This window comes from Diplotaxodon limnothrissa, linkage group LG16 (assembly GCF_057381915.1).
Source record: "Diplotaxodon limnothrissa isolate DT_005_m linkage group LG16, D_limnothrissa_male_GT1.1, whole genome shotgun sequence".
In the NCBI taxonomy this organism is placed as follows: Eukaryota; Metazoa; Chordata; class Actinopteri; order Cichliformes; family Cichlidae; genus Diplotaxodon; species Diplotaxodon limnothrissa.
Window position 1 is genome coordinate 30,490,360 of NC_140611.1, and position 13,331 is coordinate 30,503,690.

General features: G+C 38.9%; 2 protein-coding genes across 2 annotated transcripts; both read left to right on the forward strand.

Annotated features, from left to right (window-relative positions):
- The first annotated feature begins 1,106 nt into the window (after positions 1–1,106).
- Positions 1,107–4,049, forward strand: LOC146616463 (UDP-glucuronosyltransferase-like). Its single transcript, XM_085373701.1, has 5 exons — positions 1,107–1,967; positions 2,559–2,690; positions 2,978–3,065; positions 3,213–3,432; positions 3,730–4,049. Exons 1-5 carry the CDS (start codon positions 1,107–1,109, stop codon positions 4,010–4,012), a joined length of 1,584 nt encoding a protein of 527 aa, XP_085229827.1. The 3' UTR covers positions 4,013–4,049.
- Positions 4,050–11,207: 7,158 nt separating this feature from the next.
- LOC146616464 (granzyme B-like) lies at positions 11,208–13,010 on the forward strand. The gene is made up of 5 exons (XM_085374572.1): positions 11,208–11,253; positions 11,377–11,521; positions 12,126–12,273; positions 12,458–12,718; positions 12,858–13,010. Exons 1-5 carry the CDS (start codon positions 11,208–11,210, stop codon positions 13,008–13,010), a joined length of 753 nt encoding a protein of 250 aa, XP_085230698.1.
- Positions 13,011–13,331: the final 321 nt, after the last annotated feature.

A 13,331-nucleotide genomic window follows, 5' to 3' on the forward strand; every position in this document is an offset into this window, starting at 1 on the left:
CTAACAAGAAAACAAAAACACACAGAAACAGTTTTCAGTCATTTAGGATCGAACAAACAATAATCATTTTTAAAAAGCCTTCAGACTAAATGACTGCAACTTAAGACTTCTCCAAACAGGGTGCCTACATTCTGGATTGGAACTTGTTTCTACTGAAGAAATTATTTATTTAAAGATGGTCAACAATGTGGCCAGTAGGGAACCCCTCCAACCCACTAAGACCTCCTCCCTTTCCCTTTAACCCCTTCTTTTTTATGTAATAACAAAATCACTGCACTGAAAGTTATAAAAGTATGTGTGTAACCCTGAATCGATTCATAATTTCCTTGTGAAAACTGCAGACACAGCGAGCCACAGCACATTCCAGGACATGGGAATTTGTTGCTGTGACTTTATTCCAGATATTGTACTCTTGTTCTCTATAAATCTTACCGCTCTAACAAATATTTAGCACTATGGTTATTCAAATCAGCCTCAAGCAAGTTGTAACCAAAGGTAAAATTCCTTACATATGTTGTTTCTTTGATAATATCAAACCCCTCCAAGAAGAAGGGTGTTGGTGTCCTATTACACTTGGCTTCGCACGCCATCAGTCTCATTACAATGGCTCAAGGTTTGCGTGTCTGGAGGAGAGAGAAAAAAAGAACTCCCTTTAGCCCACATGTGCCGGGGGTTTTTTTTTTTCAGGGGGAGGGGAGAAGGAACATCCAAAGTAAATAAAGATGACTCCGCTCAAACTGGCAGGCATTACATGCAGTGTGTGACTTTCTGATCTTACTAGAGTTTGGCGGTGGATACGATTATAATTGCTGTTAAATCACCTGCCATACAGGTTAGCATGATAAATGTGTTGAGTGTAAGCGGACTTCACAGGACACAAAAGAATGATTAACAGGAGATGGAACTGTGCATGCTAGACTTCCCCCACTTCCCTCCCATAGGAATCCCTTCCCCGCCTTTCTTCCTGTTGTGTAATAGGCCAAGCCCAAATGCAGCCTGAACTTCCTGCAGAATTTAAGCACACACACACCCCCTCCACTTGCCCAAATACATAAAGCCTCCACTACGTCTCACACCAAACCAGCTTGCAGTACAGAGAGGAGGCAATGAGCAATGGGGTGTGGTTTCCTACTCTGGGGCTGCTGGCCATGCTATGCTGCTTCAGCATGGGGCCGGTTCAAGGGGGGAAGGTGCTGGTTGTGCCTGTGGATGGAAGCCACTGGCTCAGCATGAAGATATTGGTGAAGGAACTCATCCGCAGGGGCCATGAAGTCGTAGTGCTGGTGCCAGAAAGCAGCCTGTTGATCCAAGGCTCAGAGAGCTTCAGGACAGAGATTTACAAAGTGCCTTACACCAAAGCTGAACTGGATGGATCTTTCAACATCTTCCAGAATGAAGTCTTCCTCAAACCCGCAGAATTTGAAGATTTGATAGTGAATTTGAGGCGACTGGTCAACTTTACTTCACTCCAGGTGAAAGGTTGTGAGAGTTTGCTGGACAATAAGCCTTTGATGAATCGACTGAGGGAGCAGGGTTTTGATCTTGTGCTTACAGACCCCTTCCTTCCTTGCGGGTCTGTCCTGGCTCATATGTTTTCCATTCCAGCTGTTTATTTCCTTCGTGGGCTTCCATGTGAGCTGGATATGAAGGCTAACAAGTGTCCTTCTCCTCCTTCCTATGTTCCAGTGTTTTTCTCTGGAAATAGAAACTCGATGACTTTCCCAGAGAGAGTAAAAAACTTTGTAATGTATGGTGTGCAGTCCTACATTTGCACAATACTCTATCCTCACTTTGATGATCTAGTCAGCAGGTATATAGGAGAGATTTCAACTTATCAAGAACTTGTCAGCCACGGGGCTATCTGGCTTCTCAGATATGACTTTACCTTTGAATGGCCCAGACCTCTCATGCCAAACATGGTGTTAATTGGAGGGATCAACTGTGCAAAGAGGGCTCCCCTGCCAGCGGTGAGTATGTGAATATATGAACGCAAGTGTAAACAAGCACATGTCACGTCTGGATGTAATCAAGCCAAATCACATATGCTCAGAGCTTACTGAAAAGCAGAGAATCAGCAGTCATTAGTTTTATATGGAAGAGGAGGTCAGAAACTTTTCTAACAACAACTAACATGAACTGCTTAGTGAAGTGATCATTCACATTAATGCTTGCTAAAGGGTTCTGGGACTACAAGAGATCTGTTAGTTTCAGAAATAGAGATGCAAATTATTTTTGACAGTTTTACCAAGAAATGAGTTATGATACTAAGGCACAACTGGTTTTTCTGCTCTTCTGGAAAACAAAGAAAATAAATGCAGATTCCCGAACAGTGGCCAGAATAGTCTAGGAAGAGAAGTGAGAGGCAGTGTTATGTCAACAGAGATCAAAAGCTGTACAGAACCAAACGGTTTGTTTATACACAAACAAGGAGGCTACAATACACAAACTGGTAATCAAATGAATTCTTTTTAGTATATTTTAAAATAATGCATAAAAGCTGTTGGAAAAATGTCTTTGTTTTAGATTTTTTGTCTGTTTTTTTCCTCCCCTCTCTGCAGGACTTGGAAGACTTTGTGAATGGTTCAGGAGATGACGGCTTCATTGTGTTTAGCATGGGTTCAGTGGTGTCCACCATGCCTGAAGAGAAAGCAAAGCACTTCTTAGACGCTTTTCGAAAAATACCTCAAAGGGTAATGATAACCTGAGTAGCTCACTGTACATCAATGGAATCGATTCACTTTTTTATACTTCTGTTTAGGATAAAGCTGGTTAATACACAAGATTCAGCCACACGAGCCACACAAACATTTACACAATACCCAGAGATTTTCACACTGTGCAATGAGGCCAAATGTCTAATTGGATTAAAGTGCAGGACTTTGTCCTCTGCCTTGCCTTGCTCTAAACATACAAAACCCTCCATTTATTACTTATGTACTCTGCACAATGAACAGAGATGGTTTTATTTGTGTTTCAGGTTGTGTGGAGATACACTGGTGCACTACCTGATGATATACCCAAGAATGTCAGAGTTATGAAGTGGTTACCTCAAAATGATCTCCTAGGTATGCATAGTTAAGTGAGAAAATTATGGTGTGCTGCTGTAATATCACACCTTACAAGCTAAAAACATATGACACTGAGATGAAATTATCTACATGTGATTCATGGTTGATTTGACCTGTAACCGAGTTTGTGTCTGTGCTCCCTAGCCCATGCCAAGGCTAAAGTCTTCATCACTCATGGAGGCTCCCATGGTATCTATGAAGGTATCTGTAATGGTGTGCCCATGTTGATGTTTCCACTTTTTGGAGACCAGGGAGACAACGTGAATCGCTTGTTGGGCCGTGGCGCTGCTTTGAAACTCAGTATATACGACGTGACAACTGAACAGCTACTGGGTGCGCTAAAGAAACTTATCTATGACAAAAGGTGAGGAAACTGGTTATTGAATTGAAATGCACTGAAGAATGCAAAAAAAAATGGTGTTGAAATACTGTGATTAACATATTTATTGGACCCACATCATAAAAACAAGACTAAAATGACTAAATTTATATTTTTTATCGAGTTGGCACACTGGAAATTAATCAAGCATAACCTTCGACCACTAAAACTACTTTTCCTGTTAAGGAACGCAAGTTAATAACTTTAAACCTACATGGACGTGCTTGGTGAATCAGTAACTGGAAAACATTAAACCTTTAACAAAATATTACCTGTCCTCAGGTACAAAGCAAAGATGATGGAGCTTTCAGCGATACACCTAGACCGTCCCACTGAGCCTGTGGACCTAGCTGCGTTTTGGACCGAGTTTGTCATGAGACACAAAGGAGCTTCGCATCTCAGAGTGGGCGCTCATGATTTGAACTGGTTCCAGTACCACAGCTTGGATGTGCTGTCGTTTTTCGCCGTCATTCTCATAACAGTTGTGTGGATGACAGTGAAATGCTGCCGATTTTGTATCCGCAAGTGTTGCAGGAAAGGAACTGCAAAAAGAAAATGTGAATAGCGTTTATATTCATTTGCATTCTTTAATTTTTACATATTCAGTGACAAAGCTAATGGTTGAAACACTGCACTGAACTTTCAGCTGGATGTACTGTACGAGTGTTTTATGTGTGAAATCTCAGCCAAAGTGCTATTACCAGTGTTGGGTAAGTTACTTTAAAATAGTAACTTAGTTACATTACTAGTTACTGCTATCAAAAGTAACTCAGTTATTTCAAGTTACTTGTTACTTTCAAAGTAACTAGTTACTAGGGAAAGTAACTTTGCTTTTACTCAGAATTCTCTTGTTAATGTGTTGCTTCCGTAACTGGATACCCAGCAAGAGTGCCAGTCTTCTAGCTTGCTTACTTGCCACAAGTGCACTGTGCCACCTACCAATAGAAAGGAAAAAAATAATGTGTATATTTCCACGAGAGAAATCCCACGCCTGGACCGTCGTTGACCGCCGCCATGATTCTAGCCTACGTCACAGCGTCATGTGCGCCTTTTACATCCAACACAAAAACTGCAGTCGTGGTGCTTTCGATTGTACTATGAACTCAGAAATTCTGCCTTCTGAATAGGAAGATGTAGGTAACACCAGACTGCAGATGAGCTGCATACAGGGCTGGACTGGGACAAAAAATCGGCCCGGGCGTTTTGACTGACCAGCCCGCCATTATTGGAAAAATCATAAAGCCTTTGAATGAAAACAAACGCTGTTGTGACATTGATGTACACTGTTTTGATCTATCAATCGTTTGTTGTAAGATTCAGATAATTATTTTTTAAAAGCTAGACATTTTAAATGAGAATAAGAAAGAAAAGTATTTCTTTGTGCCCCCCTTTCCCTGTTAATGCCCTACCTGGACCCCTGGCAACACTTTGCTAGATCCACACCTGCACAGTTACCAGCTGTCAGCTACCTAAAAAAGGATCCTGGTGTTATTTGTCTCTCAGAAACAGTTCATAACTTCCCTTCAACTCATTCATGTCACCTAAAAGGTAAACCTGTTTCTCCATCACCTGCTCAGCTCTGATGATTCAGTAAGGACATCTCCTGGTTTCATCTTCATGTTTCCCTCTCACCACATATCCAAAACCGATATCATGACCAGCAGCTTTTACAGCTGTGGCTCCTGCAAACATCAGCTGATACTAGAAATTAATATTAAATAAATTCTAACAACAGCTGATCAAGCTTAAACGTGCTGCTGTTGTTTAGCGCGACATCCACTGGTTTCTTCTTTCTGGCACGAAGTGGGCGATAAACAAACAAGAGAGAAAAGCCGATCAGCTGATCATTGATCAGTTTCATGATTGAAGTAGAAACGGGAGAGGGAGGGGGAGAGAATGAGAGAAGAAGAGGCAGCTGTGCAGCGTAAAGACAGAATAACTCCAGCTTTGTGTGTTTTTCATGCTAGCTGAAGTACGGGGCAAACTGTGTTCCTTTTCACCTCAATACCAAACGAAAATATTACGAAACGCTCTCTGAATATGGAACAATTCGGGATGGTTGGCAACTCTAATAACTAACCTTATGAACAAAATAAAGTTTAACATCAGTAACATCATAGCACCCACCCAGCATGCTAGCTAGTACGCAGCTTAATGTAACTGACTGTAAAAAGTCAGCACAACGAAAATAAACTCCACCTAAACTTGGTTTATATCTGACCCAGATAGACTGCAGGTCACAACTTCTTACCTGAAGTTCAGTTCACCTGACACTCGGACAGGCGGCCGCTTCGGGTCTCTCCTCCTCCTGCCTCCCCTTTCCCTCATCCACCTGCTGGCCTCCACCACTTGCTAATATTACTGAATCTGTGGAAGCTCCGCGATAGCCTCCACACGAAGTAACAAATAACGAGCCTATCTAAATCCCAGTAACGTGTTCCTGATTTTGGCATAATAACTAGTTACCGTGCTCGTTACCACAATAATAACGTAGTTACTGTAACGCATTACTTAATAACGCGTTAGTCCCAACACTGGTTATTACTGACTTTAAGAAGTGAAATATAATGATGAATGACATAATTCCAGGCAAATAAATGATGCTTTTAAACAACTTATGTGTGGATTTAATTGTAATATTTCTGAAAATTTGAGAATGTTGTACATGGAACAATACTTTGAAGACTGAGGGACCCTTCATCAGTCATCAGTCATTCATCGGGATTGTTGAGTGATTGGATTACTAGTGCACTAAATGGCTGAAATTCTGTTCCTTGTTGGTAAGCAGAATCCCAACAACTAACAAGACAACATTTCTAGTGTTATTTACACTATGTATTTGTTAACTGGCATCTCTCCCAGAGAAATAACTCATATAAAAACTGAACTTATCCACTTGTTTAACAGAACAGCTGACTGAAAGAGCCTTTTTTACTCTCCATATCAACATCTTGTAAGATTATTTCAAAAATAAACCATAAAACCTGGAGTTTTTACCTTTGAAAGGCAAACATATACTTTAGTTTTCAAGAATGTACCAAAGAGGCTGTGGCCACAAGTGGTCGCTGAGTGTTGCTCACTGTTAGGTGCAAAACAGTGTGACAGTAACCTCATCTTTAAACCACGATAATGAGAGTGCCCGCTGTTTTCACTCTGACTCCATCTCTTTGATTATAACTCAGGAGCCAAAAGATGTGTTAAGAATGCAACACTGGCTCTACAGCGCAGTCCTGCCAAGAAGTTTTCAGGTGTGTGAACGAGGAAGAGAATGTAAAACCTTAGAAACTAATTGTTAGGTATTTTAGTACCATGGGAGCATTTACTGGATATTGTTTTATAGTGACATTATACAGGAAAACTCTGTCATTCAATAAGGCCCCTTTGTTTTAGTTATTTTTCTCTTTGACCCAAGAATTGATGTGTGAGAATCACAGGCTGGTACAAGGTTGAAATACCACAGAGATCACTCCCTCAGCTACATTAGTTTCTAAATCTCTTAGGAGACGCCTGTTGAAGGCCAGATGGTTTGTTTCAGAATTCACTAATGAAAGAACTCTTTATTTCGTGCCTTGAAAATATGTCGCTGAGATAATCATAATTGTAGCTGAACTGATAAACTATACAAAGGGTGCTTCTTCACCCAAGGTGATCTTGGTCTGTACTGGTTTAAACTGAGAATCTGCTGACTCATGAATTTTTCCCTCTATATAAACTGTTGTACTTGAGAATAAAGTTGAGTCGATTTGGGAAGACAACCTGAAGCAGTCTCTGTTTTCTTGTTCTCCCAAGCTGCTCCCGAGCTCGTACTAACACGCTGAATGGCATGCTTGAATGTTACTTGAGAATATATTTGACTGTGTTACAGATTAAGGGACAATCTCTGCTGATAGGTGAAGGTACAATCTCTGCTGATAGACGCCCACGCCTCGGAGGAAGCCGATCCACGGATTAGGCCCTGGAAGCCGTTTCCTTCACTAATCATGACACAAATATCAATAATAATGAGGACATTCAGGCTTGTTGGGACATGTGCTTTTGACAAGTCAAATTATTCAGTTTCTGTTTATCTGAGAAAAAATGTATGGCTTTACCACCTGTGTAATTGGTGTATGACTTAATTTCTTTACTTGTACAGACAAATCTGAATGAACACAGAGCGATGTAGTTTAGTAAGTGAAACTAGTATTTTAGTAATTCCCCTGTGATTAACTGGAATTTCAATGTGATTATATTTACCTACATGTATTTAAAGGTGGGTAGACTAGAATAAAGGTTGTAACAAGTCAGTTTTTTTGACAGGAAACAAAGAAACTATACTAGAAATTTAAAAAATGTTTTAAAAGAATATTCAAAATTCAACTGGTGTGTAACTAATTTTAAACACAGCATAAGGTTTTCTTTTACATAACCTAAGGACTAATTTTAAGTATTGCATAAATTCAGGTATTTTACAGGAAAGGAAACAGATGATCAAATGATGCTGTAATTTTAAGCAGTGCATTATTTCATGTTAATTTGGAAGAAAAACAAACTATATTTTCCCATCTTGCATTTTGAGTAAGCTGCACTTTTTGTTGTATCAGGTCCTGCATGTGCAACAAAGTTTTTAACACCCTGACACCAAAGTTTCCGTTGTGGCACTTGGAAGCCTGACGGCAAAAACAGTTAAGGGGCTTTGCAAGCCAAACTTTTCAGCTTTTGCTTCAGTGCCATCATGATCTACTGCATCACATGCATCTTTCTACAAGTCTCCCTCACAGGTAAGATAAGGTCATTTTTGAAAGACAAGTGAATAAAGCATATTCCTTTACTTTATATAATTATAAGGTCATGAGCAAGAAATGGGCATGATTTTGATATAATCAGTATATTGATTCTACATTCTTTTCTTATGTAAGGGGCTGCTGAGAGCAGTATAATTGGTGGCAGAGAAGCAAAGCCCCATTCCAGACCTTACATGGCATCACTCCAGTATCAAGAACACCATTCATGTGGTGGGATGTTAATCCGAGAGGACTTTGTTCATTGCATTCATGGCTTCTCAATCATATGCAAACATTTGAGGTCAGTTTTCCCCTGTGAAACCAGTCATCTGCATAGAACGTCTGAAAAAGATCCCCTTAATCTCAACTTAATCTCAACTTAATTCATATATTTAAAAGATACTTCCATTTAGCAAAATAATTATAACACTGTGATACGCGTACATACCAAGAACGAAACAAATGTGTTCTAAGAAGACTAGCAGATACACATTCATTTGAACAGGCAGGGTATTTGGGTTTATGCAGTTCTGGGAAAAAGAGTAGCACTTCAGGCACAAATCAAAGGTGTTTAATCAGGTCTGACAGTTTCATGTATGGAACGCGAAAGTGAAAACAACACAAGGATCCTAACAAATGTGTGCTTTTTACTATGTTTTAGTTTATACTACCACTAGATGTTGCCAAAGTCACCAATTTTTAAACGTATACCAATGGGCCACAAACTGTGGAGTGGCCTCCTCTGGTGGAGCAAAGAGCTACTGCTGGGATGTTCGTTACCAATACATTCATTGAGTTATATTAGGAAATTAATGAAAAACTGCAGTAAATATATTTTAGAATTGAAAGCATCAATTTGATTAAAGAGCTCCCAAACACTGTGGATTAACCAGTTTATAGAAACATAAACCTTACACTTTGTGGTGGTCTAATGAAAGTAGTAAACTAGTTAAAGAGCATATTTTTAAATCTGCAACATCTGTCTCTCAGTCACTGCATGGTCCAACCACACTCTCTTATGCTGGTTGGTTAGGCCTCTTTTCTGGCCAATGTGGACAAGTACACTGTGTGCTTGGCTGAATACTCTGCTGTTCTCTGTACTGTATTGTAGAGGTTTCCTGTGGATATGTTTTGTACTCAGGATCAGATCTGTTTCAGTTTTCAAGAAAACTGAGACACTGTTTAGACAAGTGAGTGTTGCTCACAAATCAACACTTACCTCATCCTTAAACTATGAGGTGAGAGTGCCCACTGGTTTCACTCTAACTCCGCCCTTTTGATTATGAGTCAGAAGGTGTGTTAAAAAGCAAACCTGGATCTACAGTCAGTGACATTTACACTTGTAGGACCATGTGCTGTTAAAAAGATAAACAGTTCTGTTTCTGTTTTGTTTGTTTTTTTCAGGAAAACCTTTGTGGCTAACTGGTGCATGGCTTTTTACCCATACAGACAAATCTGTATTTATACATACAGCTATTTAGTTTAAAAAATAAAACTAATGTTTTAAGTAGTGCTCTTAGTTTTCGGTTTATCCAACTTACTCTTTGCAAATATTAGTTTGAATGAAATGTTATCAGTGTCAGCGTTTTCATTGCCTATCATCTTTGTTATTGTGGTGATCACACAGCAACTATAATCACATTTCACTCTGTGGTAGCCTCTGCTTGCTGCGATCATGTGGCTTTTGCTAGGTTGGTTAGCCCATCTGACTGCTTTCTATATATTGGGATCATGTAAAACCCCTTAACCGCTGTAGTATTATATCCTGTTCTTCAGGAAGCAGCTTGAAAGTGTAAACAAAGTTTCTGTATTTTACAGCATGTGCAGTAAAAAAAACAAGTGTAGATCGAGCCGTGCTAGATTTCCCACTAATTCCCTGATGTTACAACAAGTAATATTTGGCATAATGTCTAATTAAATGTGAGTTATTGGCTTTGTTAGATCATTTTGAACTCGTGTATTTAAAATAAAACATAGGTGTTTTGTACTAGAGCAAGAGTGTTTTGAAGCTTTTACGAGTTAATGAAATGAGGACGGGCTGCCAGAGGGGATCATCTGCTGTGATTATTAAATTTATGTTTCTGTGAAATTTGTCAGTGACACCCTCAATTATGATGAGAGATTGAACACATCTGAGAGAACATAGAGAGTAAATCAAACATCGAAATTTGTTCAGCTGCACAGATTCAAAGGCAAAATGAGAACGTAAACTTCTAACCTTTTGTTGTGTAAGGCAATGAATGTACTGTTCAACTACGTTTACAGCATTTAGTCAACAAGTTCATGTCCTTATAGAGAATGCTGTAAAGACACCCACCAAACTGGGCTTTAAATAATAAGTTATTATTAAATAATAAGTTCAGAAAAAACATGTGCACTGTATGTGCACATGTGATGAAACAAAAGAAAAAGAAAGAAAGAAAAAAGGAAGTAATGTGTGTATAGGGTTCATAGTGAGAGGTGTGAATATCTTTGTACACACCGTGGTTACTATGACGATAATACACGCTTTCCATTTCACGATTTACCACCAACCTTCACCATCTTCCTTTAAAATAAATGTGATCGACAGAAAAAAAAGGAACTTTCATCAGAGCAAAAATTGGAATTATCCTCTCATAGAGGTGTGTGATTTTTAGAGAGGACAACCACAAAACGTAGGATTTTGAATTGAATTAATCTGAATTGCATAAAACCACATGAAGGTGCAAACACACATACAGTATAGAAAAACAATAAAGCATTGACAATTTAACAACGTTTGATGCTATCTTGCTTGAGAAGATGGCTACAGACGATCTTTTTTTAATATGTTTTTTCACAGTTGTGTTTCACATGTAAAGCAGTGAGCAGGGTGTGATAGCAACTCCTGCCCGTGCAACAAAGTTTTTGACACCTGCCCACAGCGTTTCCGTTGTGGCAGTTGGAAGGCAGACAGCAAAAAGGGTTAGGGGGGCTTTGAAAGCCAAACTTTTCAGCTTTTGCTTCAGTGCCATCATGATCTGCTGCATCATATTCATCTTTCTACAAGTCTCCCTCACAGGTAAGATTTTTGGAAGAGATATAATTAAAGCATCTCACTTTTCCTTTTTAAGGTCATAAACAAGAAATGGGCATGACTTTGATATAATCAGTGTATTGATTTTACCTTCTTTTCTCTTGTGAGGGGCTGCTGAGAGCGGTATAGTTGGTGGCAGGGAGGCAAAACCGCATTCCAGACCTTACATGGCATCAATCCAGTATCAAGCCCAACATTCATGTGGTGGGATACTAATCCGGGAGGACTTTGTTCTAACGGCAGCACACTGCAAGTGAGTGCAGGGGCATTTCTTTTGTTTTGGGTTTCTTTGTAAATCAAGAACTAAAGAAAAAAAGTCCTAAAAATTGGTATTTATGTAACAATTACCCCCCAAAAAGTTAAGGATTTTATCTATTCAAAATATATCACTACTGAGTTATGTTATAAACACAGTTTAACACACATGTTGTAGGTCTCCACTAAGATCCAGCGGCACATCACTTTCAGACTCACCTATCTATTCAGCAACACATTGTGTCCTATGACACAGGCATTTTAACCCCAGAAAATAAAAACCACACACACACAGATGTCGGTCTAACTATTTCATAATACTGCAAAGATGATTTCTCAGCCCAAATTTGTAGAGTCGTGAGCTTTGTAAGACAAATGGATGCAAACTACACTGATCAAATATCCACCACAGCATAACAGTCAAGAACTCGGGTTTTTCCTTGAATTTGTCACCTGTTCAGTATTTAAGCATATTGTAACCTGGCTGAAGAAAATTTGCTGTTATGAGTGTTTCATGGCTGTACTTTATAAACCTTTATTTTTATGTATAATCAGTGTAACTGTATGAGATTTCAGGACATAAAAATGTTAGCTTTTTTCAGATATGACAACAGCGGTCCTTGCACAGTGGTGCTTGGAGCACATGACATTAGCAAGAAAGAGAAAAGTCAACAACGCATCAAAGTGGCCAAGTACTACCGTCATCCAAAATTCAACGGGAAATACGATTATGACATCATGTTGCTTAAGGTAAAGCTAATAGGCCATCAAATTTCATTTTAAAGCATTTTTGTGCAGTGTACCTATTCACAGTTAAAGCTTTGTTATGCAATTTCACACTTGTGCTAGGTAGCAGGTGTGAGTGTGTGTTAATTGCTGACCTTTATATATAGAAGAAACTCCCCTTTCAATAACACGTTGATGTCTTTCACAGTTAGAAAAGAATGCCACACTGAATAAGTATGTGAAGACCACCGGACTACCTAAGAAGAATGGGAAAATACCTGCCAATATTAAATGTTATGTGGCTGGCTGGGGTCGGACTGGAAAAAATATGCCCACCTCAAATGTTCTAAAGGAAGCCACAGAGAAGATGCAATTCAGCAATGAGTGCAAAAGTATTTGGCAAGCATATTTTAATTCTAATCAAATGATATGCACCAAGTTTACCAAGAAGGATGGAGGAGTTTGCCAGGTAATCAAATGTTAAAGGCAACCAGTACACCATTATTAATATTCAGAAAAACTAGTTTTTGTTTTTTATTCATAACAAGAAAAATGCAATGTTTTTAAAGACGACTTAATCAAGTCTCTCTGCTCTTTTTTTTTTATAGGGCGATTCTGGTGGACCACTTATTTGCAACAAGATGTCTCAAGGTTTAACAGCTTTTACTTTGGCAGATGATTGTAATAATCCAAAATATCCTCATGTCTACACTAAAATTAATTTCTTCATTCCCTGGATCAAGGAAAAAATGAAAGAATAGAGGAATGTTGCATGAGCCACTAGTGAGTGAGAAGTGGGCTTTTTTCATTTACTGATTAAACAATTTGGTTGAATGGTCTTTGTATTAAAAAGGAATTCAAAAGTTGAAATGTGTATGTTAAGCATTTGGATAAACACACCTGATTACACGCAGATATTGTGTAATAAACTTTAAACTGTACCTTTTCATTTTCTGAACTTTTCTTTATTTGCCTTTTCAATTTTGATTTCTAACTTTTAGGAACTTTTTATTTACTTTCATTACTTAATGTTTAAGCCAATGGAGCATGAGGCTGGGGTCTGATCACACCATAGTTCACAG